The sequence below is a fragment of the Tripterygium wilfordii genome, chromosome 23, assembly GCF_013401445.1.
Source record: "Tripterygium wilfordii isolate XIE 37 chromosome 23, ASM1340144v1, whole genome shotgun sequence".
NCBI classification, from domain to species: domain Eukaryota; kingdom Viridiplantae; phylum Streptophyta; class Magnoliopsida; order Celastrales; family Celastraceae; genus Tripterygium; species Tripterygium wilfordii.
In genome coordinates this window covers 12,242,823-12,267,827 of record NC_052254.1, presented here as the reverse complement: position 1 = coordinate 12,267,827, position 25,005 = coordinate 12,242,823, and the positions used below count along the sequence as shown (strand labels likewise).

Sequence of the window (25,005 nt, the reverse complement as noted above, 5' to 3'; positions counted from 1 at the left end):
TGATAGTGAAATGATTTTTCTTTGGTTATTTTTTTTTTCGATAAACAACTTTAATTTTAGTTACAAAGTAAGAGTTACTATTATTTTCTTTTACATGACAACAACGGTCAATATTTTTCAAGTGCGCACTAGATAAATTCATGGGTTCATGCAATACCCGTACAAAGTTGGAGTTTATATTGTTTTTTCCCCTAACAAGGGTGTCAAAGGCTTCGTCCATGCTAATCTAATAAGGAGGTGTAAACCCTTTTGAGTCGGACGCCACATTAAGAAAGAAAATCTCATTATTTTTGTTGTTTGAAACATTTAAGCATAGTGCGCACATCAAGAACATTTTTGTGTTAGAATATGATATAAATTATGCGAAATATTTCAATCCAACAACAAATTATATATAAATTAAGGTGAACGAAATTTAAAGTGTTCCAAGAGAAAACCATCCAAGACAATTAGTTCATTATTTACAGCTAATGGAGACGCGTCTTATTTCCTATAGAAAGAGTAAGACAGAAACAGAGGCATAAACATTTGGAAGAAATTAAGTAAACATGTTCTGAGCTGAAAATCTTTTCTTAAATCTTAATTGAAACATGCTACTGCTTTATAGAATCTCAGTTTCCAACTGTTTTATGCAGTAAGGATTCTAGGATAAATAACAAGTCCTCTTGCATCAATTCCATTTACTGTTTAAATATGACAGGAAAGAACAAAAAATGGTCTAGGACCCTGCATCTTCATAATTCAGACGCAAGTAATGATCAGGAAATCATGTAAAACATCTGATCTTGCAAGACTATCAAACCACATGATTTCCTCTGTCAGTTCTCCCAGTCTCTGGTATATTTCATGGCTGTGAAGGTGAGATCTGTCTTCAGCATTGAAAGCATGGACCTGATTCTTAACCTCTATCCAACTCCATCCAGGAACCTTTTTCACCTTCCTCTCCCTCATCAGCCTCGTTATACTAGCTTTGTCATCCCATTTTTTAAGACGCCCGTACATGTCTGAAAGGAGAACATAAGTGCAGTGTTCCTCAGGTTCCAGCTCCAGCAGATGAGTTGCAACCCGACTAGCTAATTCAATGTTTCCACAAATTCGGCAAGCACCCATTAAAGTTTTCCACACCATTATGTCAGGTTCAAATGGCATTGATTCAATCAAGGCTCGTGCTTCATCCAGACGCCCAGCTCGTCCAAATAGATCAACTGCACAAGCATAATGCTCCATCCGAGGTGGAATATTATAGTCAGGTTCCATAGATTGGAGGAAACCAAATCCTTCTTCCACCAAACCAACATGGCTGCATGCAGTTAGAACTGCAACGAAGGTTATGTGATCTAGCTTCACCTTTCTCTCTCTCATTAGGAAGAAAAGGTCAAGTGCAACATTACCCTGCCCATGTTGTGCATAAGCGAAGATTATCGAATTCCAAGTTACTGCGGTGTCTTTTGGAGTCTCATCAAAGGATTTTCTAGCATCTTCCACGATCCCACACTTGGAATACATAAAAATCAACAAACTGCCGACATAGTCATTGGACTCAAAACCAGATTTAATTGCCAAGGCATGCACCTGCTGACCCAACTGGAGAGTTGCCAAGTCTGAGCAGGATCTGAGAACAGCTGAGAAGGCATATTGATCAATTTCTACCTGCAAAGATCTCATATGACCAAAGAATTTCAAGGCATCTTCGCAAGACCCAAATTGCGAGAAACCTGTAAGAATAGAATTCCAAGAGACACGATCTTTGGATTCCATTAATTCAAATACACTGAATGCATCTTCCACAGAGTTATTATATGATTTGAGATACATTGTAATCAATGCATTAGAGATTGACACTGTTTGTACGAGTCCCCTTTTCATCGCCAAAGCATGCAATGATTTTCCTCGGTTTTTATGTGCTTCTTTAAAGCAAGCACTCATGACACTGGTATAAGTATACACGTCTGGATCAAAGCCAAGTGCTTGCATGTCAAGAAAAAGTTCAAACGCCAGCTCTTCTTTACCATGTGCTGCGTAAGCAGCTAACATAGAATTCCATGTAACCAAATCTCCGTTTGTAACAGCACTGTTGAACACTTTTCTAGCGTCTTCAACGGAACCACATGCTGAATATGAAGTGATTGCCGCATTACACACAGTATTATATGATGTCAACCCGTGTTTGATGATCTTTGCATGCATTTGATTGGTTAAGTTATAGAACTCTGTATTGTCAAGCATTGTCATAAGTGGAGCAAATGTGCCATCATCAAGCCTCGCACCTTCACACTCCATACAATCAAAAAGACAAAATGCAGTTTCACGACCACCAACTTGAGCGAATCCAGCAATAAGCGCATTCCATGACACAGAATTACGTTCTGGTATGCATTGGAACACCTCATATGCATCGTCAACTCTATCACATTTGGCATACATGTTCAGAAGAGCACTGCCTGCATAAATATTTCCCTCATGACCCAATTTCACAATCATCGAATGCACTTGTTGCCCAAGCTGAAGCTGAGAAGTAGAAGCCACTCCCTTAAGTATACTCCCAAAGGAATATAAATCAGCTTTAAACCCAAATCTTTCCATGTCTTTATAACACTCCAAAGCAGTCTCGAATTTCCCAGAGTTTACAAATCCACCGATCATAGTATTCCAAGTAACGGTATCTCTGTGCGGCATTTCGTCGAACAGAGATTGGGCAACACCTAATTCTCCGCATTTTGTGTACCCACTAAGGATATTGTTTGCAGTGTAAACCTCGGAAACAGTTCCTGCTTTTATTCCCCAAGAATGTGCTGCCAAAATATTGTTAACAGAACGCGTAGAGCTCTCAATGAGTGCGCTCAGTGACCTCATTCATGAATGAAAACCATGGATGAACTTGACGGCACAAAACAACTTCTTTAAACTTCCTCCTCTTCTTCTTCGAGCCTACCAAATTCCAGAAAACTAGTAAATTAAAAAACTTTGATCATACCCAGTGACGTATTTCCACAGAGATCAGTTGAACATCACTTGAGTCAAGAGAACCAAATTTGCTCGGAGTTTTGAAAGGTACCATAAACGAAAGCTGCATAGATAATGATAATTTGATAAATCAAAGAGAAACACCACGGAATTTAAAGCGGCTAGCTTTCTGGACCACAGCCAACGGTGTGTCCTTTCAACAGCAACAACGGGAACTCCTGAAGGGGTAGTTTTCTTTAAGCCAGAAAGACGCCAGAGCAAGGAAAAAAATGGGTCAGGATCCGAAATGGGTTGAACCCGTTCAAAAATACTGTAATGTTATTGGCAGACCAAAGAGCTGGTATAAATTCCTAACATTTTGTATGATTGAATCGTTATTTAAATAAATATTTCCATTTTTTAAATCATAATAAGAATTACTAAATCATCTTTAAACAAAGGGAAATCATACTTATCATCAACAACTGGATTAACTGAATGCCTCTGCTTCTTGTTTCAAATTTCTTATTATATTTGTCTATCAGAGTAAGGGAGAACATCCTTTGAAGTAATAATTTCCTTCCCCATCTGTACATTCAAGTTATAAAGTCTCTCTGGAATGGGTGTAAAACTACATTATAAAAAAGCCAAAAAAAAAAATCATTTTTGTATTTTTTTTTTATAACGGCATCAGCTTCGAATGAAACTCCCGGGTTCTTAAGTCCAGTCGCCCAGCGGTTAATCATGTTAGTACTTAGTACATGCTCTAGTATCAAATCGTAAAAGAGTTTGATCAGATGGACCACTATGACGCATTCTCTTATATTAATCTCTCCAATGTGCAGTCACAACTCACAAGGATTAGGTATTTGGCCTAATCACCAAACAAAACTCCTATATACCCTGCAGCCCTTCTATGAACATGAAAAAACCCGAATCCTTATCGACAATTTTTCTAAGGAAAGAGAACGAAACTAAAAGAACAAGAAGCAAACAAAGCCAGAAGCATGTAGTCATGAAGAATGCAATATCCATCAGCAGGGAAAGTTTTGTTCAGTGTACTGCTTGTTCTGAGCTTCCTTCCAGGGAAGAATAGTTCAAGTGTCCATGTTTCTTTAATCATTACTTCCCGAACAGGAAACTCGAACATCCCCTTCATTGTCTGTCTTCACTCCAATGCTAATAAGCTTCAAGAATGACTGGCTCCAACTCCTAAAGAAGCTCTCTTGATCTTCCGCAAAAAACTCCACTTGTTTCCTCGTTCTTTCATCATTTAAAAGAACAGAATCAGATTGGAAAAGGCCTCTGTGCGTTAGAAGATTTCGGTAGTATTGATTATCAAACACCAAGGATGTTTCAGGGTCATTGTTAACAGTTATGGAGGAGTCTCTGCCAGCCGGGCACTTCTTCATGAGCTCGTCTGCGTAAATACTGTCTAAAGATGCGTCAATGTGTGTCATCCCCTTGGAGTCCTTTCGGAACCGATCACTGAACGCACTACAATGAGCCGATCCTATAGTATGAGCTCCTGCATGCCAGAGCATGAAGTTATTTATACAGAATTGGACAAAGTTTTGCAATCAAACCACTGACCACATGACTTGCCCCAAAAGAAAAAACACAAGAAAAGAAAAGAAAAGATTGACCAAGTTTCACAGTTGATCTCGGCCTATTATGATGCTTGTCCCATGATTGTGTCAGAAATACTAGTTTGGGTAGAATCTAATCGGTTCATGACTTCATGAGGTCCTCTGGCGCTGGCTAAAATAAGAAAATAATTTTGGCATGGAAATTGGATGTGTACCTGATAAGGTGACAAGGTCATCTGGGGACAACCCTTTAGAGGAAAAGAGACTAAGCATTTCATCCACTGTGAAACTTGTGTCTACTATATTAGGTCTAACATTTGCAGCCACAGATACCCTTCCATCTCTCCTTCCTGTTGGAATATCAATTGCAGGTCCGCCAGCCTGTTTGCCATCAGCACCCAACGATAAGGTGGAATATCAAATACAAATACAAGAAAAAAGGTGGGTGACCTAGCACATCAGGTTCCCACTATAGGGATAGATATTTCCAAGGTTTGAGCCATTGACAGTCGGATAAAAATGGAGTAACCTTACTAGAAAGAACAAGAAAGAAAAATAGTTCTTACCCATTCAACAGCATCTCTAGCAGCTAGAGCAAGAATGTCAGCACAAGAAACAGTTCCCGGGCAGAAGAATTCGAGCATTCTTTTAGCTGATTCAATGACTGAAAATCCTCCAAGAGACAAGTTTGCCGGATCACTACGCTCTGTCCCATTTCCTTGTAGAAGCACAGAAGCATCACAACCCTGTGCACATTACCAAAATTGTTTGGTGATTCCATTCCAAAGGCAACTAGTTGCCAATCATCCAATTCTTGATTGAATTACTCTAGCAAGTTATGTAGGTCTGAGTTCTAGATTGCATGAGAGCACTCATAAATTCCTACAAAACTAGCTGGAGAATTCATCCTCCCACATGCATCAGAGAGAGGTCCCCTACATAATTGAGGCTTCTGACATGATAGGGATCATACAGGACATCACGGTAAACAACCTTCCCATTGCAGCTAGACTCACACCATTGTTCATAACAAACATGGAAATTTTAATGTCAAATACTAGATCCCATTAAAGAAAACAGCATTTGAAAGGTTGCACATAAGGGGTGTCTAGCCTTGAGAGTGCCTGCATAGAAGTTGTTGCTTCCAGGCAATTCAAATTCTTGAGTAAATTGATATAGCAGGGAAGATTAACTATATAAAGCAACATACCTTCACAAAGCAGTCATGGAAGACCAAGCGGAGGAGCTTTCCAGGAATGGTTGGGTCATTTGAAGCAGCTGATCTCACTGTATTTCTGACCATAAATTCAGCAGATGGGCATGAAATTCCATAGAAGTTGAAAGAAAGACTCGCAGAAGAAAAAGAAGCAGAAAGAGAAAAGAAGACAAGAAAGAAAAACTTGCAGTAATCAGGTGTTGCAGAAAACACCATTGTTTTTATCCCCACAATGGCTTTGTTGATTGGCTTTGCACAGATACTCATGGGCATCTGCTCGAGTTTTTTTTACTTCATATGTATTGAAAGCACTTCCAGACATTGACTCAGAGCCAGGAAGACCTTACAAGATGCATTCCACATTCATAGCTGCATTTATGTGGATTGTGGATGAGTCTGTCAGGAGGTGGATGAGTCTGTCAGGAGGTGGATGAGCTTTGTTAAATTCATTTTGAATATAAAATAAGGTAAATCTGGCCAGTAAAAATTGGTCTTTAGCGAGTTTTTTCAGGCTCAAATGCTGCCAAACCTGTGTGCATTTAGTAGAAACAAGAATAAATTATTCTTAAAGCATGAAGCAAAGGCTCACTGTTAGACCATTACAGTCACCGCCTTTGGCTACCATGAATGAATCAAAACCGACCAAAGAAAGGGCTAACTTTCCCCATTATGTGAAACAGGTAAAGAAAAATTCACTGGAACATCCACAAGAAAACAAAGAGATAATTACTTCACACTTTAGGAGATTGACAGAACTATTAAGGAAGTACATATTTTTCTATCTCGTGTACCGAGAATGTCATATTTTCCCTGACCAAACGCCTTCCCCAACGCTAAGGTCTCCGTGTGGGAGAATGTTGCCACTGCCTGTCAAAGAACTATATTCATTTTGCACTGCAAAGCAAGTGCCAGAATTCTGTCTCGTATCATTCGTGCCATAAGAAGTGCATACCGAAAATGATCTCTGGACTCCAGCCCAGCTTAAGTTCCCTTGATATTTGCTGCATTGATCACAAACTATGTCAGCTTCATTAGGATTAGGTTGGCTACTTATGAATTGAGTAGCCCTAAAAAGATAATTTGTTTGAAAGTTTCCAAAAAACTCAACCCATTTCACAGGCCAATCTTACTCCTGCCATACAATTTCTTCTAAATTAGGGACGCTAAAGAACAATTTCATATATAGAAAGTTCAGGATCTGGTCAAAAAAAATTTCCTGGTAAGGAAATGCCAAGATAAAAACAAACCATGTTCTCATATTCTGTAATATTCAGCTAATCAAAACCATTGACAGGGCGAACTGCACAATCTCAAAACTATCAGAAGCTGACTGCAACAATTCTAATATTTTGTACGTTTTCTGAACAGTAGCTGTACTCTAGAGTCTTATTCTCCCATGCACAAAAAGTCCATGCATTCTGTCCAATCTGAATCCACTCTATATCGAAAATTGACTTCTAATTCAAAAAATTAATACTTGTAAAGGCATGGGAAGTGACCATTCAACTCTCCACGCTTGATAGTAATGATGAAACATTAATGTTCCTAAATCTCTTATCAGTAAGTCGGTCCAGACTTTCAGAACATACAGTTCAACATTTTGTTTTTATGGGCATCCATGAGATCTCAAGATAAAGTAATAACAATAGAAACATCCTAAGAATATATATACCATCAGTATTGATATGACCAATATAATAACCTATTCTTACCTCCAATTATGTGTACGAATATCATAGTCCTCATAGAGCATATACAATATGATGCAATCCTAACAAGGAGATTAACAAGTAATTGCTGAACAACAGGCCAAGAGGAAGAATGCTGAACCTAACTCATAATGAGAGGGCGTATTTTATCAAATCGTTTTTCAAGAATGAAGAAAATATATTGAAGGGCACTAAGGGGTGTGCTACCTACCTATTTACACCCCCAAGAAATGAGATGATTTTATCCAAGCTATGTACAACTAAAGCTCTAACAGAGAGGAAATGGATGAAAATAAAGGATACCCATATGCAAACTTCACATTATTGATTCTTGGATTGTTCATTGACTTCTGCAAGTTCGTCCAATTCATCCACATCGTCAATGGGAATGTCTTCACTAGTATCGTCAATCAGACCTATACATGCATCAATAATTAGTCTGTGACACATAAAACACTCATTATGTCTCAGAAACAGTTAATACTAGTGTACCTCCACCGATGAAGAACAATCTTTTCAATTTTTACCTCTTTGAATTGACGAAACAGGACTATGGATTTGTTCCCTCGACTCCAATGAGTTATCAAGAAGATAAGGAAGCTCAAGCAGTTGCAAAAATGACTGTGTTTGAGGATTCCGAAAATATCCTGGGAAAAAAAGAGAGTAATTAGAGCGCAACACCATGTGTCTGCACATAGCTCCAGCTCTTTGTTAAACTACTGAGATCTGTGCATGTCACAAAATTTGCAGTAATGTAAGTTTATGATCTTGTATGCAATGCATAATTATAGCATGTCATAGCTATCACTATAACAACATAGCAACATTTTTTTGCCATTGTAACAACATGATAACATTAAATAACTAGTACCACTGGAGGAGCTGTTCAAGCAAGAATTGGAGGGATCATAAGGAGGAGCAGTCTGCACAAATTCAATAGGTTTAGCCCCTTCTGCTTGCAGTCTTTTCCTGACCCATTGATGGCAATCTTGCATGTCAAGCTGTGCATTCCTTTTACATCGACAAAGAAAAGTTATTGGCTACTTATTTTCAAAGACTTCAAACAATAATTCAGTCACAAAATTTCAAAATAAGTATTTTTTTATATACACGCACCCATAATTTGAATTTCTGTTGGTCGTAGGAAATATGGAATTGAACTTTCGTGTTATTGCCAGCCATTCTTCATCATACTGAATCTCATATGGTCCCGGCTCAGACTCAATTTCAACAATCTGAGAATTAGTGGATATAAGTATGGATGACCTACCACATAAGTTACAAGAAAGCCCGGGAAAAAAAAAAGGAACTACAGAGGAAACCTGCAAAAATTTGCGACCAGGGAGACACTTATCAAGTGCAAGAAATTTTGTCACTTGACCACCATCACCATGTTGAACAAGAGCTGAAAACTTGCAATGTAGGTGGGCAGAAAACCAATACGGTGGTTTCAATTTTTCTAGCAGTTGAGCAGCTGGTTTACTTCCAAGAGTTTTTTCCTGAATCTGGAAAATGGTTCAATCATAGATGCTATTAGTGGTAGATGCTAATTAGTGGTAGATGCTATTAAATATGACCTGATGCAAAAAGAAAAAGCAGAAGATTAGTGAAAATTTTCTAAAATCAGGGTGACAGTGTATTGTCTACATGGCAAAGAAGGTGGAACAATAAACAGTACTGATAAAGCCATCACATGTACAAACTGAATTATCATCTCTCAAATTTTTTCCTAGCATAAACAAGGACTAAAATTTCTCTTTCATTCACTCCCAAAAGCCACTCATAAAACAATGAAATGAAATAATGAGTTCAAAAACATACATGAGCTAAAATGATTAACCTCAGCTTCCAGCTACAAAGACATCTACCGGTAAGAATTCAAACTCAATGCCAATCATTTTCAAAGGACAGATATAATTATATGCATAGTTGTTAACCTTTTGACTCAGTCATCTTACATATCAAAGTTACCTCTTTTTCAAAGAATTGTTTATGCCGAACAAGTTGCTTCCAGTTCCCATAGTCAGTGATACCAAGAGGCCAATCATGTGAAAGAAAGATATCAATCGGTTCCTTGATTTGCATGAGTTTATGGACATCATACTCACGAACATGATAAACAGACCTTATGGTACACTCATTATAAGGAGGTCTCTCGTAATGTCCTGCTCAAAGAAAACCCAATCCGACTTGATAAAATAGCAGGACTTGCCAATTTCAAATTTTATGACTTAATACTGACATTGGATGGAAATTTATAGATTGAACTATTTTGATTTCAATACCACAGCTTAAATTAATATAAATATAAAAATACTACATAAAATTAACTAACCCAAATGATAGTGGCGAGCATTGTAAATTCCAGAGAGTCCACCAATACGAACGTTGCCAAACTTCACTACCCCAGCAAAACCCAAGAAGTATATATTAGGCGCTGCCCATCCCCCATAATATCTGAAGAAATTATAGTGAAAAAAAGTTATTATGTACAACGCTCAAAGACACATTAGATACATGAATTCCTTTTGTTAGAAAATTAAAATTTCATCGAGACATTAGGAGTTTTAAGTAGGTGTACTGTGCACATATCTTGACCAGGAGAACAATATGCAAAACGGTAATTGCAAAAAAACATAAAGAAAAGTAAATTCGAAGATGGTTACTGACAATTCCCACAAGTAATTGGAAGCCTCGTGGTTACCGCCGATGAATATAGTAGGAATAGGAGCCACTTCTTGGCCGGAATAGTACTTCCAGAAGGACTTCATCTCTCGAAATCTCGGTGGCACATTCAAGCTCTCCATATCTCTCTCATTCCTCACAGCCTAAACAGGCAACGTCAAAGGAAAAACAAAAAACAAGTAATAAAAATTAGTCGGTCTTTCAAATTTCAAGCTCACTTAGGTTTCTTTCAAATTGGAATTTTCTGGGGAAAAAACTTGAAATCTAAACAGTAACCTGAAAGTCGCCGCAGCAGAGGAGGAGATCGATTTTGGTGTTTTGAGTATCTTGAATGTATTGAAGGGTTTTGTAGACGTTATCGAGATCTCCATGCATGCATCCTTCCACTGCTATCTTCATCTCTCTCAGTTGTTTGATTTACTGGTGAAGACCGCAGGAAGTAAACCGGCGAATACGCGGGTTTAAGCAAAAACTCTCCAGAACTGGAGTCGGTGTCGTTTCATCCAGTTGAGGATATTAGGGCACGCGTTCAGTGCGTTTGACTTGTGCGGCCCATTTAATTTTATTACGGGCTTGTCTATAGTTTATTGGACTCATTCGGCCCATTAAAAACTTAGTTATGGGCATCCGTGTTAATGTAATTAACGTGTTATCTATGCTAACTTATTGATTCATGTCATCGTGTGGCAGATCAAGTTGGCTCGGAATTGCCTTTTTTAGGTGTGATCCAAAAAAAATTAAAGGTGTGAACAATCGGTTACGGTCGGTTTTTTCCCCTTTTTCTAACATAAAAATAATTGATTAATTGTCAGTTATCAACAGTTATTTCATTCAATAATTTTTTTAAAATAAACAACCCTAAAAAAATAGTAGAAATTTTTTTAAAAATCCAAAATTGGGTGGCCTGGAGCACTGCAACCATCCATCAAGCAGCCTCTTGTTAATCACCTTCACTTTTCCTCTATCTCCTCAATTTCTACAAGTATAAACACGAATCTAGATATTTGTTTCGTCTCTTTTTCTCTTCTTCTGCAACACAGAGAGCCTCCTTTTCTTAATTCTTTCTTCTCCAAGGACATGGCTCTATCAAGGCACGCAATCCTTTCCTACTCCACGACTGCTCTCTCTCTCTCTAAGCCCCAACCCTTTTATCCTCTCATGGCCCTTTCACTGTCAAAACCCACATCGCCATTGGTATTAGCCAAGTCTTTAATACACATGAAACCCAACTCCACATTTTGCCTTGCAGTTGCAGACATGAGGAGTAATAGTAATACTGTGGTAGAGGAGGAGGGGGAGGATGATGAAAAGGTTTTTGTGGGTCCTGCTACTAAGGAGGAGGAGAGTGTGGTGGCGGACTATGATTGGACAGAGGAGTGGTATCCTCTGTATCTCACCAAGGATGTCCCTGATGATGCACCTCTTGGACTTACTGTCTTTGATAAGCAGATTGTTTTGTATAAAGATGCCAATGGAGAGCTTCAATGTTTCCAAGATCGGTGTCCCCACAGGTAATGCCTTCACTTTTTCTGTATGCTACTCTTTTAGTTTCTGATCTGTATCTCTCTGTGTAATGAATCACTTTAGTACGGAATTTTGATGGTAACAGAAGTCTAGTTAAGTTGATTTTGGCACCTTTGAAGTTCTTTTTTTTTTTAACCGAGGAACCAATTTGCATTCAAACAATTGAGTTAGCATAAATTTCGGTTAGTTTGACGACCAGTTCGGTTTTTACGATTTTTTTAACACTACTATTCCATATGGTCAATTTCAAGCAGCAGTATGTGGTGCAAACAAACAACATGTTCTTTTTTTCTACATTGAATCTTTCGAGGCTCTGCGTGCAAGCAGTAGATGCAAGAGTTTTCTTGATTTCCTGTCCATACTCTACTGAATATTCAGGCCTAGTGTGCTTATGCATAAAGTTGTCTGCATATAGTGCGAGTGTGAACCATCTAACCGAACCTTCTAATGATTTCCATCTGGTTTGATTTGATTATAGGTTAGCTAAACTATCTGAAGGTCAGTTGATTAATGGAAGACTAGAATGCCTTTACCATGGTTGGCAATTTGAAAGCAGTGGGATGTGTGTGAAGATACCTCAGGTATGTCACGTTGTCTGATTCATTCTTCTCCATTTCAAGCCAATGATGCTGATAACGAAAGCTTTTACCGCAGCTCCCTTCAAATGCAAAAATTCCAAGATCAGCTTGTGCCAAAACATACGAGGTTAGGGACTCGCAAGGAGTTGTGTGGGTGTGGATGTCTCGAAAGACGCCGCCTAATGGTAACAAACTACCTTGGATTGAGAACTTTTCCAGGCCAGGGTTTCAAGATGATTCGGGCATCCATGAACTTCCGTATGATCATTCCATACTACTCGAAAATCTGATGGATCCTGCCCATGTTCCCATCTCACATGATAGGACGGATTTTGCTGCAAGAAGGAAAGATGCTCAGCCACTTCGGTTTGAGGTGTCTGAACGTACTAATCGAGGTTTCTCCGGTTGGTGGGGCAAAGAAAAAGATCAATCCTTGCGAACTTTCTTACGGTTTGAAGCACCATGTGTTCTTCAACATAATACTGAACTTGTTGATGAAAAGGGTGAGAAACAGTACTTCACAGCTCTCTTCTTATGTAGACCAACCGGACAAGGTAAATCGATGATCATTGTCAGGTTTGGAGCCACAAAGAGACCTGCAATATCAAAACTGATCCCAAAATGGTATATCCATCAGAATGCCTGCAAGATTTTTGAGGAAGATATGGGATTCCTGTCATCTCAAAATGAGATTTTAATCAAAGAGAAGGTTCCCACAAAGGAGTTATACCTTAATTTGAAGTCCTCGGATGTATGGGTTGCTGAGTACCGGAAATGGATGGATAAAGTCGGACATGGGATGCCGTATCATTTTGGACACAGAACCATTTCTCTGCCTGAAGTTCCTGCTGCAATAGAACATGCACCGGCTGGACATGTTGCGGGAATTTCTGCATCCTTCCCTGCTAAAGGAGGGATTGGAACAATGCATTCCCTAAATTTCACCAACCGATATTTCAGGCACGTCATCCATTGCAAGGGATGCAGAAGCATTGTCAAAGCTTTCACTGCTTGGAAGAATGGCTTCTCTGCAGCTGCTCTTACACTTGCAGCACTGGCTATTCTAGCCTCTCAAAGGCAGTGGAAAGCCTTCTTCCTAATATCAGCAACCTTCTGCCTCGCTGGTGTATATGCATGCTCGACTGCTATTGCAATGAACACGGAAAACTTCATTAGAATGCACAGAAGATTGTAAGTCTACAAATGATATAATACAGTACACAGAATAGGAAAAGAAAATAATACCTACTGTTGTATGCAGAAGATATCATAGTGGTTCAATTCTTGTACTCCAATAAGTCTCTAGTGCAAAGCCTTCAAGCTACATGTAATATCTCTAAGGGTTTCACCACCCTTGAAATCAAACTACTCAAAGTGTCATGCAATCACAGATATTTTTTACTTTAATAATATACAAACTCTTTTGAATGAAATAATTTGTGTGTTTTCCCAAAAGTACAAAATCAACAATTAGGCAACAAGCTATTTTATAAAGATAACCCGAGAACTGTCAATAAATTATAAATTTAGAAAAAAGATATTTGCATATATTTGCCCCCCAAGAAAAACAGAATTAAATGTAGGGGCTATGGAGGCTGCATCACCACCATGAACCAATAGGAGTCTCAAACTATTCATGTATCAAACAACAATATGTCAATATCTGATATCAACTTTCAAAACTTGAGCCACTTTTTCTCTTTTTCCTTGCTAACAACAGCATTTGATGCAGATGCATGGGCAGCTTCTGCATCTGCCAAGGATTTGCGAGTTTCATTCAACTTTCTCAAAGCAGCCTCATACACCACTTTCTCGTTTCTATTTCTACTCACCATCTCTTCAAGCTTCTCCACCTGCACTCGCAAGTCTTTTATTTCATCATCATAAGCTACTAGAGCCCTTCTATCTACTTGTCTATCTTCTGAACCATTCCTTGGATGTTTCTTCAAAGACCCACCATTCAAAGCTTCACCTTGCATTGCAAGTTGGTTATTGATGAGACTGAAAATGTCAACTTTCGAATCTTCCTTAGCTTTTGCAGCCTGGGTTGCTGCTGCAAACTTCTTGTCTCGCTTCCTCTTACCACCTCTGCTTCGTTTCTTCCTATGACTTTCGTTGCCTCCTTTATCTTCAATAGACTGGAGAGCATGGTCCAGGGATTGCTTTGGTTTAAGGACTTTCACTAGTATCGGATCCAACATTCCCTGACCAGATGCACCCAAGCCCATCCCTTCACGATATCCCATATTGGCCATCATCCTAGAAGCTATGCCACGTGTATGATTCTCCCATTTTGTAAAGATCGCAGTTTCTTTCTGGATGCCCCTTTGACTTGTAGTGCTCTCAAGGAATCCTAAACCTTGTGAGCTATCTTCTTCGTAGTCACTAGAATCGGATTGGTCCGAGCTTGAATAACTTTCCTCTTCATCATTCATTTGGGCATACTCAGACGATTCTATAGCTTCAATCCCCAGCTTGGCAGAACCTCCACCGCCGCGGAAAGCAACTTCCCCTATTCTGAGTTCACTGTCCCACGATTTAAGTTCGGCTTCCCTCCAGACACCAGTATTACTATCTGGGATAGCCCAAACAGTAGAGCCCACAAGTGACTGCTCCCACATTGTTGGTACATATCTTTTCAGGGACGATAATGAGACATCAACTCCTGCAAGTATTAACCTAAATCGTTATATGGTATGTGAGAACAGTGATAGATAGTGATAGATTTGGCTGTAAAATCAGAAGCAATAGCTAAATCAATGGATGAGTCAATACACCAAAGCTAACACATGAAAGAAATTCCAAAGTTGCTTTAGGACTGTGGGACATGCAAAAGGGGGGCAGCATAGGTTTGCAATCCAGAAAATGAAGCCCCAAAGACACTTGGCACATAGATGCATAAAAGAACAAAAAGAAAATTTAAGAAATGACTCCTGAAGTCTTTTGTAACGAAATTTGGCACCAAAGGTAAGCAACACCCATGCACAAAGCTCCCGCAGTGGGCGGGATCGGTGACAAACAAGATATACGTAGACTTTACTTCCACATAATATGTGGAGAGTCTATTTTCAGGAACTGAACTTGTGAGTTGTGACCTCTAGGTTGCACCACTACAATCCTATCACCGGGACACATGTTCGCCTGCTAAATTAGAGACCAAAACAGTTCCTTAATCTTTCATATCGAAGTGAAATACAAAACAACTTTTTTCAGTCTTTACAAATGAAATAAGATGTCCTCAATTACCATTCCCTGTAAGTTGCTTTCCAGGACAGATTTTTTTTTTTTTCCCATGAATGGTATAAAAAATATAGCTTTAAAAAAGGAATTTTCAAAAGGAAATCAGATCTGTCAGCACGAATATCCAAAACAATTGCAACATACCATGTGATAAGCGGCAGTTACTACCAAATCGACATCGTTGTTGCAGGAAAAACTTGCATATCTGCACTTGGTTGGTCTAACATTAGAAAACTGACAATTAAGAGCCATTGAAGTTTACTTCTAAAACATAGATTGAAACATAAATCGCAATTAGTAGCCAGAAGGTCATTCAACATTCAGTGCTCCTCTCTATTAGAGCAATCAGTTAACTCGTACGACTATCCCCAGCAAGAGCAAAAAGACCTTTTTTTTTGGGATAACGGAACAAAAAGACAAAATAAATTACCAAACTATTAAAACCAAATGAAGAAAATGGGAAAAGGTACCAATTTTACAAAAACCACGTACAGACGTGTAGCAGTTTCTAAATACTATTTATGCTCTGGATAAGTGTTATTGGCGTTTGATGATTTCTTTGGCTATCATGTGCTTCAAGCAGGTTTCCAAACACCCGAAAAACCAAAAAAATCAAATCAAATGTAGGCTTAATAAATTTGTAAGAAAACCCTGAATCATCCTCTCACTTGATGAAGCAAATTTCCATAATATGAATCATTGTCTCTACCTATTATGCAAACAAATTTTTAAAAAAAATCACCACTGCCCAATGTTATGAAAGTTTCTATGAGGGGACTTGAATAGAGAAGTTGATTTTCAAGTAGGGAGATCAACTATCGCTTGAATCCCAGTAAAACATTGGATCACGATGATGACAATGAAATCAAGACCACCCCAACCAGGCAACCGACAAGCAAAACAATGAAGAAAAACAAAACTACAACCTTTATACGGCATGAGGGTAAAAATCTGTAACTCACCAACATGTTTTCAGCAGTAGGAGTGAGGAAAGAAATTTTTGCCCAACCAGAGCCTTGCAACTCAACAATTTGACCATTATACCAGCGTCCATCACTGTAGCGGAATCTACACTTTGATCCCACAGAATAAATTTGTTCCTCCAGTAGCTCTGGTTCTATGTCAGTTGCATCGCGAGGCTCTGACTTCACATCCTCATCAGCACGACAAGTGCCATATAGCACTGAATCAGCTTCTCGCAATAAACGTGCACGTTTTAGTTGAAGTAACCCTTCTTCTGCATCTTGAATTGCTAGAACAAGCTCCTCATGTACCTAGGACATGATATGCAATGAACCTTCAAAATGTATACCACCTACTTGAAAGGCAGTACCCATACAGTGACATTGTTTGGGCATATCTTGAAGCAGAAAACAATAGTTCTAACTAAGTGTTTAAAATATCTTCAAAAAATCATTAAGAAAACTCATGCACCCATATTATTGTTTGATTCCATTTTTGTCTTATGAGAAGCATTTAGTTTTCGACAGAAGTAGCATAGGAATGTACAATAAAATTGATAGCATTGCCTCTTGGGGGAAAGCACTGAGGTCAGTTTCCGACATTCTGAGACTGAGACAATCATAGAAAATGCAGATATAACTGTACTTTACAATGTAACTACTAACACCAACCATTTTATCGATGAAAAACAAAACTTTCTAGACCTCAATTCATTCATTTCCCGCTAGGATTTTATGCCTACCACAAAGAGCAGTTACTGTAAGAAAAGGAGATAAAGCAAGCATAAGAGAGTAGTGTAAATGCAATGGGAAGACTGCTCCAGCCACAACAGGTACAAACTGAAAAGCCCTAATGTGCAATGGGTTTATTCTTCCACTGAAATAGTTTATCTCAGAATTTAAGTGATGAAGGCAATTGTATCCCGTCATTGTTCAAGTGTTCCCACATTAATCGACTACATAATAGTACAGCATTTCGTAGTTCTGGAAGTTTAACACTTAACGAAAAGTAGTTCTGAAAATATAACAGAGTAAACAAAGATCCCCAGGTTTAGAACCGTTGAAATTACAGCATAAAGATTAATACTTCAAGGAAAGAAAATTTACTACCCAAAAGCATGTCTTAGCATGCACAGAAATCAGATGCTCCAACATCATAGATTTCAATCTCATATTCAATTTTTGAGCACAATCTAACCATGTAAGCATCAGATGCGAACTCAAATCAAGGAGAGATAACTAGAAACAAATTATGAGCAACACAACCCTTAGAACATGTCAATATGTTGAAACTAAAGTTCAATTTCGTTCTTCAAAACTTCTTCAACCATGTTAACTCTCCCAAATGGAACAAATACGACTACTCCACGCCTCTAAAGGGAGTGAAAGAAGAACTCAAGTAACTCATTTATGCAGACATGATATACCATACACATCGCCTACCCAATTTGTTAAAGAACTCCCGCAGTTCAATTTGATTTGAAAATCATAGTAATCAATCGCGCAACCTTGTTTTCAATGGCAATAAAATAATAAGATAGGATGATACGTACAGAGATGAGCTCGGCGTTCGAGGGGTCAGAGGCAAGGGCCTCTTTGAGCGCAGCAAGAGAATCCCTCTGCTCCTCTAACTGTAGCTCTAGCTGGTTCTCCAGAATCCTCTCTTCTTCATTCGCCATCGCTACCGCGAAGCCTCCGTCGATAACCGCGAGAAGGAAGACTCGCCCAAACTTGTCGGTTGAAACCTTTCATGTTCTTCTTAAAATGGGCCAGCCCTACCCAAACATTTATTGGGCCAGTCCAATCCAACTAATTTATTGGGCCAAAGGAGAGTTAGATATTGGCCATCTCACATCTGTGTGTTGCCTCGGGACGCCCAATAATCTTATTGGGCTGAAGAGGAGCCAGATCTCGGCCGTCTGTGCGTCCCTCGGGATGGACGGTCCTGATTACCATTCACTTGAAAAGACATTTCACGCCCGACAGACTTGCTTACCCAAAAGGGGCCGAGCTTCTACGCTGCGAGGGCAGCTCTCTAACGGTCAAGTCAGTATGTTATTGTTATTAATTGGGGAATGCTCGAAGCTCTCTCCCAAATAGTAAGTAAAATTGTAGGGTTCAGAATCATTTTCTAATTTTGACAGGATATTATCTCTAATTTTAAGTGGATTTACATGAAGATGAATCACATATTGATTTCCTTTTTAAACGAAGTTTATCTCCTTCGGGATCCCATTATCAAAGGTTTACCGAGGATAAGTGTTCGGTTGGTGTCAAAGGGATATTTTGATATTGCCAAGATGCTCCCTTCTCGATTACCATGCCTTGCGTGGGCTTGTCGGGTACTTTCTTCTCGTCTCTACCTTGGTCAGTGGTCAAGGTGGATTCCTTTTTTGCTACCAGTCGAGATATCAATATCATCAGTCTCAATTGTGGTATAGTATATAAGGGTGCACAAAATGCACGTTCATACTTCATAGATGAGAAACCTAACTTATATTTTAGGGAAATTCCAACTTCTCCTTTGAAAAAGTTTCACATATTAATCCCAAATATTCCAATGTCAACGTTTGTCGGGTTCAAAATTGTTTACTTATAGTTAAAGGTCACATTGTATATGAGTTGAGAGAATTATAATTTTGGCACGAGTATGTCTATTCTTCCAACTCTTACGCGGATTTATAGGAAGGTGAATATCATCTTGATTCTCTTTTAAACGGAATTGATCTACTTTGAAACTCCGGATATCCACAATTTAACGAGAATAAGTGTTCGGCTGGTATTGAAGGGACATTTTGGTATTGCCGAGATATTATCTCCTTGGTTACCCTGTTTTGTGTGGGTTCGTCGGGTACTCTCTCCTCGGTTGGAGTCCTCGTCTCTATCTTGATCGGTGACCGAGGTGGATTCTCGGTTGATGTATTAGCTTGGCATTTTTTTTTTGTCACGTGTCAAGATTTCGATATTATCGTTCTCACTTGTGGTCTAGTAGATAAGGGTGCACAAAATGCACGTTCATACTTCATAGACGACAAACCTAACTTATATTCTAGGGAAATTCCAACTTCTCCTTTGAAAAAGTTACACATATTAATCCCAAAAAATATTCCAATGTGGACGTTTGTGGACGGTGCAATAGTGCACAGACCATAATCACTAATGGGTTGTGAGCTTTCCGTTTCAAATATGAAACACAAGGGGCTTTTGGGCTTTGACTTGGGTTCAACTTCAGTCCAAGTCAGATTCATTGACTCCACTGAGCCGCTAGGCCCACAAAGACACGCACGGGACGGTACTGTAGTCATCACCGATCCAATTTTGTTTCGGGTATTTTAAGTTTCAATCCTCAGAATCTACCATTCACCTGATCCCTTTCTCTCTCTAAATCCGCTGTCTGCGGCCACAAAACCGTCTAAAGGATTTCCTCTCTCTCTTCCTAAAACCCCATATCGGAACCGCAATAAAGCACCTTATATAAGTACTCGTTCGTTTTCTTCGTCTTTCTTTCTGCTTTCTTGTATTTGTTTTTATTGTTGTCTATATGTTTATGCATTGAATTTTGCTATACAGATAAACCCCAGTTTTCCTTTTATGGGAAAGACGTGATTGTTGTTGCTATTGTCTTTTTATCACTGTATTAGTGTATTACAAGCATCAGGAGCAGAGTCCTCATGATGAATCACCCTGCAAGCGTAACCCAAGAATCTGGTTCTGTCTTAGAATTTGGGTCCCAATTGGCTTTCTTTGGCTTCAACAAGACCTTGAATACTGTTAATTCTGATGGATGCTCTTCATTCAAGTCAAATTACTTGTATTTCAATTATTCTGTTGGTTCAAAGAGGCGCAGAGTGAGTGCTTCGTTGAGTTTGAGTAGTACATGTGGTTCGAGTATAAAGTCAATTTGGAGTGAGTTCAATAGAGTGATTAAATTTCATTGCGAGAGAATCCCAATTGGGTTTGCTTCTGTTCGGGTTAATTCGAGTGATAGTAGTGGACTATCAGACAATGGGAATGCTTTTCCGGTCGAGGAGGGTTTGCCTTTGAATTGCGCAGAGGGCGAGAACCCAAAAAGAGTGCTTATTTTGATGAGTGACACTGGTGGTGGCCATCGAGCATCTGCCGAGGCCATCAAAGCCGCGTTTAATGAAGAATTTGGTGATAGATATCAGGTCAGTTTTGATCGGTTTCATGTAAAATAGTTTCTGATCGGTTGCCAAAAAATGTGGAGATAGAAATTACTATGGTTTCATCATTTTGGAGATTTTTGGCTCTAGTTAAACAAAAAAATTATGTACTATGTTCAACTCTGCTAAATTCCTTTTATTTTGCTTAGTTGTTTTAGTATGACGACTATGAAAATTAGAAAAAATAAAGTTAAAGTATCATGGATTCAAAATTTTCACTGTGTCTTTATATATTTGTTGATCATGTTCTGTGTGCTAAGAGTGTGTGTCGCAGGTGTTTGTTACTGATTTGTGGTCAGAGCATACACCTTGGCCATTTAATCAATTGCCCAGGAGCTATAACTTCTTGGTAAAGCATGGACCATTGTGGAAGATGACATACTATGGTACCGCGCCTCGTGTAATTCATCAATCCAATTTTGCAGCAACTTCAACATTCATTGCTCGGTGCGACTCTGTTGTCCTCTTTAGTGAAATACCTTCTGAGTTATTTTCTGTGTTACCATAGCACAAACACATTTGAATCTGCTGCCATAGTTAATCAGGGGGCATAATATGAGTTCTACTAATTATCTTCTATCGGGTGATGATACCTAGTATTCGTCTGTCTATTTTATCAATCCACAGTTGTCGTGGTCAAACACACTAACTTTGGAGTCATAGCTTTGGGAATCTCTAGTTTCAGATTTCTTTCTTTATCTGTCTTGATATTTGATAGCGTTGTAGATTATATAAGGACTTATTTGCTGTGGTGTTCATTTAAAGATCATTGTCTTGGGCTTAGAAGCTAGTAGAGTATTTAGAATTTAGATCACCCTCTCAGGACCCTTTGTTGGCTTGTCTGGAATTAACTAGGGAGCTTCTACCTTCTTTTGGTCATCTATTTTAAAAAAATATTGTTTTCCTAGGAAGGTTGCACTTACACAGTTACACTATGTAATTTAAAGTTTGTTTATATAAACACGACTATGAATTGGAGAAAGGAAAATTTTCTCGCGAGTTCTTGTTTAGTTGAAAGTGACCAACTGATGTCATCAATTTTTGATAGAATGGGAATCCACAAAGTTTGGACTGTAGGAGTATCTGTACCGTGTCTTATGATTATGCGTGCCTTTCAAATAGACCAAGAATTCCCAATAAACTATTCTACCGAGCAGCTTTCTCTCATCCTATATTTTAATTCTTTGTAATTGTAACAGATATAGGACCTGGTGGTAAAATGCTTTACCGAATCAATTTGTAATCCTAATCTTGTAAAGAAAAATGGAAAACCTTGATCATCATTATATTTTTCTCTTTCTCAATTCAAAATTTAATGATCGCTACAACTCTTTCTGATGGATTTAATGATAGTATGATTTTACCCTCATTTAATTGCTTGTTCTTTACTTTACAGGGAGGTTGCTAAAGGATTGATGAAATACCAGCCAGACATTATTATCAGTGTACATCCACTCATGCAGCATGTTCCACTTCGTATTCTGAGAGCAAAGGGTCTTTTGCAGAAGATAATTTTTACAACAGTAGTCACAGATCTAAGCACATGCCATCCGACCTGGTTAGTCCTGTGCTTATAATTTGCATTGCTAGTGTTATCTTGTTTTTTATATAGTTTAAATCTTTGCTGTATTCCCTTTTAGGTTTCATAAGCTTGTTACCCGATGCTATTGCCCAACAGCAGAGCTATCAAGGAGAGCGTTGAGAGCTGGGCTGCAGCCATCCCAGATAAAGGTTTATGGCCTTCCCGTGCGGCCTTCCTTTGTTAAGCCTGTTCGGCCAAAGGTTGGTTATCTTTAAACTGATATGACTTTTGAAGATTGATACCTCTTTGCCTTGTCACATGTACTCTGTTCATTGTATTACTCAGGAGTAGTATGATCCTTCTCATAGTGTGCACATTTCTAATGGCTCCCTCTTATAGTTTGTTCTCTTACTTTTGTTGGAGCTTTAGCCTCCTTTTTAGATATGGGGATTCGACCTGATTTTGCATTCTCTCTCTGCCAAGTTCACCATGTTTGAACTTTATCTAATGCGAAAAATGGTACATAGAAGTAAGCTTTACAGATGAATTTTGAGCAATTGGATATGCAAATATTCTTGTGCTATAAACTTATGTGAGCTTCTCTTTTTGTTTGCTTTAGACTTAAAACCATTCTAACTTGAACTGCATACCGATGAAAATGCAATCTGCAACCGTCATGATATAATGCATGATTATGTGGATATATCCTGTTTCAAAGTTCCCTTTAGAAGATTATGCCGACTATATATATATATATATATATATATTTCCTTTAATCCAGGTTGAACTGAGGAGAGAATTGGGAATGGATGAGAGTCTTCCAGCTATTTTATTGATGGGAGGAGGTGAAGGAATGGGCCCCATTGAGGCTACTGCACGCGCACTTGGGGATTCATTATATGATGAGAATGTTGGGGAGCCAATAGGTCAGGTCCTTGTGATATGTGGCCACAACAAGAAGCTTGCAAGCAGATTACAAGCGATTGATTGGAAGATTCCTGTCCAGGTATTGATCTTTACTGAGTCTGAACCACAGTGTAAGGTTGCTATTTGCCTGTTTAAATTCAAATCATGCCATTTATATATTCAATATTCATATGCGATGTGTTTTTCGACGATTATATTCTTTTCCAACTGCTAAGTATTCTCCTCGTGTTTCACTTATGCATGATCAAGGTATTTATCTCACTTCTGATAAATCTACATTGAACATAGACAGTCATATTCTTTCAGATTATTATGAACTTGAGTTATTTTTAATAGTGGTTATGCAATATGTGGAATGCAAAAGATGTCGTTTGGTTCTCGCTAACATACTCTCCTATCCTTTTGCAACTGCATTTAGAAGTTCTGGCTGCCTATTCTTGGTATATAGCAATGTAGACATGTTCTTCCTCGCATTAATTAATTGTTCCTCCGCATAGGTGAAAGGGTTTGTCACTAAAATGGAAGAATGCATGGGTGCTTGCGACTGCATTATAACAAAGGTAAGCTTCCATGAAGGTGGTGACCGTGTTTTTTAGTCATAAACAGTCATGTTCTAACATAACTTTGCTTCTATAGGCAGGCCCTGGGACTATTGCCGAGGCGATGATTCGAGGCCTTCCTATTATTTTGAACGGTTACATTGCTGGGCAGGTCAGTCCATTAATTTAGATGGTTTTGCATGTTCTTTCAACAAAATCTGGGAGAACTATTCATTTGATCATATTAGATATAATTGATTGACGTTCCCTGTCCTCTGTAGATTGTGAGCTCTTATGGGTTACTGTCAATGAATATGTTTTTTTTTTCCCCGCTTAGTTTCTTGCCTGGATGGTTGAATCTTACTTCATAGATGCTGATTTTGACCATGTATCGTGATCACACAGGAAGTAGGCAATGTCCCTTACGTCGTAGAAAATGGATGCGGGAAGTTCTCGAAATCACCAAAAGAGATAGCAAGCATTGTGGCAGAATGGTTCGGTCCAAAAGCAGATGAGCTTAAGGCTATGTCACAAAATGCATTGAAACTGGCTAGACCTGATGCTGTATTCAAGATTGTTCATGATCTTCATGAGTTGGTTAGACAAAGAAACCATGTGGCCCAGTATTCCTGCCCAGCTTAGATGTTTCAAACAAATAGAAAATTTTGATTTTGAGACACTCGGTTGGTGGCTAATATTACATACTATTATCAGTTCCATGATTGGGTTGAGTTTTTACCAGTCCTTTTTAAGAGATTTTTTTTCTTTCCATCTACTTTAACTGTAACCAATAATTGTTGATTACATGCTATCAACGAGACTTCTGACCGTATAATCTAATCTGCTGGGGTGATTAAATTATCTGTAAGAACTTTTGTTGAGTAATTCATAATCTTTCAGTGTTGAAAAGACTTAAAAAGAATTTATGTTGAGTAATTTGTAACAAGTTTTATCTTTCGGTGTTAGAAAAGACTTAAAAGTTTAATGAATTTTTGTTGAGTAATATGTAATAAGTTTTATCTTTCAACACCTTGAAAAGACTCAAAAGAGCACATTTTATATGGTATAAAATGGGCTGAAACCTAACAGGGCCCTTTAATCATTGGACCATGACGGGCCAACAATTATTTATCGGCCCATGTTACTCTTTCTGGACTCTAAACTGTGGTCCTTCCTTCCTTCGTTTCAGCTAAGTTAATCTTCAATGTTTTAGGACCAAATCCACCAAAATGGGCTGAACCTTACAGGGCCGAGTCGCATCCGTTCATCGACATTAGTGATTACTGATTAGCCACCTCATTAACCACTTGTCACTTTCTTCCGACATGAAGGGTTGCTGACTCTCTCCTCACGGGTCGCGCACGGAGCAAAAACTGAAAACGCCTTC

The 25,005-nt window shown here is 38.6% G+C and overlaps 5 protein-coding genes across 6 annotated transcripts; 2 read left to right on the top strand and 3 right to left on the bottom strand.

Annotated features, from left to right (window-relative positions):
* Positions 1–579: 579 nt before the first annotated feature.
* Positions 580–3,266, bottom strand: LOC119992502 (putative pentatricopeptide repeat-containing protein At3g25970). Its single transcript, XM_038839231.1, has one exon. The coding sequence runs from the start codon at positions 2,851–2,853 to the stop codon at positions 742–744; it is 2,112 nt and encodes a 703-aa protein (XP_038695159.1). The 5' UTR covers positions 2,854–3,266; the 3' UTR covers positions 580–741.
* Positions 3,267–3,731: 465 nt separating this feature from the next.
* Positions 3,732–10,648, bottom strand: LOC119992827. Its single transcript, XM_038839608.1, has 17 exons — positions 10,419–10,648; positions 10,128–10,285; positions 9,793–9,914; positions 9,429–9,622; positions 8,780–8,962; positions 8,574–8,692; positions 8,329–8,468; positions 7,985–8,104; positions 7,782–7,873; positions 7,461–7,519; positions 6,701–6,815; positions 6,540–6,615; positions 6,408–6,443; positions 5,743–6,035; positions 5,099–5,278; positions 4,748–4,913; positions 3,732–4,471 (listed from the first exon to the last, which is right to left on the bottom strand). The coding sequence occupies exons 1-17, from the start codon at positions 10,539–10,541 to the stop codon at positions 4,059–4,061; spliced, it is 2,589 nt and encodes an 862-aa protein (XP_038695536.1). The 5' UTR covers positions 10,542–10,648; the 3' UTR covers positions 3,732–4,058.
* A 378-nt stretch (positions 10,649–11,026) lies between these two features.
* LOC119992499 (protein TIC 55, chloroplastic-like) lies at positions 11,027–13,601 on the top strand. The gene is made up of 3 exons (XM_038839228.1): positions 11,027–11,653; positions 12,145–12,247; positions 12,321–13,601. The coding sequence occupies exons 1-3, from the start codon at positions 11,220–11,222 to the stop codon at positions 13,437–13,439; spliced, it is 1,656 nt and encodes a 551-aa protein (XP_038695156.1). The 5' UTR covers positions 11,027–11,219; the 3' UTR covers positions 13,440–13,601.
* Positions 13,602–13,729: 128 nt separating this feature from the next.
* LOC119992501 (zinc finger CCCH domain-containing protein 22) lies at positions 13,730–18,177 on the bottom strand. 2 transcript variants are annotated; one of them, XM_038839229.1, is made up of 4 exons: positions 18,000–18,177; positions 16,447–16,758; positions 15,629–15,704; positions 13,730–14,909 (listed from the first exon to the last, which is right to left on the bottom strand). In XM_038839229.1, the coding sequence occupies exons 1-4, from the start codon at positions 18,123–18,125 to the stop codon at positions 13,921–13,923; spliced, it is 1,503 nt and encodes a 500-aa protein (XP_038695157.1). In that variant the 5' UTR covers positions 18,126–18,177; the 3' UTR covers positions 13,730–13,920. The 2 variants fall into 2 exon arrangements, with proteins under 2 accessions (XP_038695157.1, XP_038695158.1); XM_038839230.1 differs by having other exon boundaries at positions 15,629–15,689.
* A 1,600-nt stretch (positions 18,178–19,777) lies between these two features.
* On the top strand, positions 19,778–24,486 carry LOC119993637 (monogalactosyldiacylglycerol synthase, chloroplastic). The gene is made up of 9 exons (XM_038840839.1): positions 19,778–19,924; positions 20,017–20,615; positions 20,905–21,077; positions 22,027–22,188; positions 22,271–22,412; positions 22,934–23,158; positions 23,577–23,639; positions 23,716–23,790; positions 24,024–24,486. Exons 2-9 carry the CDS (start codon positions 20,118–20,120, stop codon positions 24,258–24,260), a joined length of 1,575 nt encoding a protein of 524 aa, XP_038696767.1. The 5' UTR covers positions 19,778–19,924; positions 20,017–20,117; the 3' UTR covers positions 24,261–24,486.
* Positions 24,487–25,005: the final 519 nt, after the last annotated feature.

Coding starts and splice junctions, on each gene's coding strand:
- LOC119992502 (XM_038839231.1), bottom strand. CDS start 2,853: ATGAGGTCACTGAGCGCACTCATTGAGAGCTCTACGCGTTCTGTTAAC.
- LOC119992827 (XM_038839608.1), bottom strand. CDS start 10,541: ATGAAGATAGCAGTGGAAGGATGCATGCATGGAGATCTCGATAACGTC. Junction 8,693..8,779: donor CTGGTCGCAAATTTTTGCAG/GTTTCCTCTGTA, acceptor ACTAATTCTCAG/ATTGTTGAAATTGAGTCTGA. Junction 6,444..6,539: donor GGGAAAATATGACATTCTCG/GTACACGAGATA, acceptor TGGATGTTCCAG/TGAATTTTTCTTTACCTGTT.
- LOC119992499 (XM_038839228.1), top strand. CDS start 11,220: ATGGCTCTATCAAGGCACGCAATCCTTTCCTACTCCACGACTGCTCTC. Junction 11,654..12,144: donor CAAGATCGGTGTCCCCACAG/GTAATGCCTTCA, acceptor ATTTGATTATAG/GTTAGCTAAACTATCTGAAG. Junction 12,248..12,320: donor TGTGTGTGAAGATACCTCAG/GTATGTCACGTT, acceptor CTTTTACCGCAG/CTCCCTTCAAATGCAAAAAT.
- LOC119992501 (XM_038839229.1), bottom strand. CDS start 18,125: ATGGCGAATGAAGAAGAGAGGATTCTGGAGAACCAGCTAGAGCTACAG. Junction 15,705..16,446: donor CTACTGCTGAAAACATGTTG/GTGAGTTACAGA, acceptor TTCTAATGTTAG/ACCAACCAAGTGCAGATATG. Junction 14,910..15,628: donor TAACTGCCGCTTATCACATG/GTATGTTGCAAT, acceptor TAATACTTGCAG/GAGTTGATGTCTCATTATCG.
- LOC119993637 (XM_038840839.1), top strand. CDS start 20,118: ATGATGAATCACCCTGCAAGCGTAACCCAAGAATCTGGTTCTGTCTTA. Junction 22,189..22,270: donor AGCACATGCCATCCGACCTG/GTTAGTCCTGTG, acceptor ATTCCCTTTTAG/GTTTCATAAGCTTGTTACCC. Junction 22,413..22,933: donor TTAAGCCTGTTCGGCCAAAG/GTTGGTTATCTT, acceptor CCTTTAATCCAG/GTTGAACTGAGGAGAGAATT.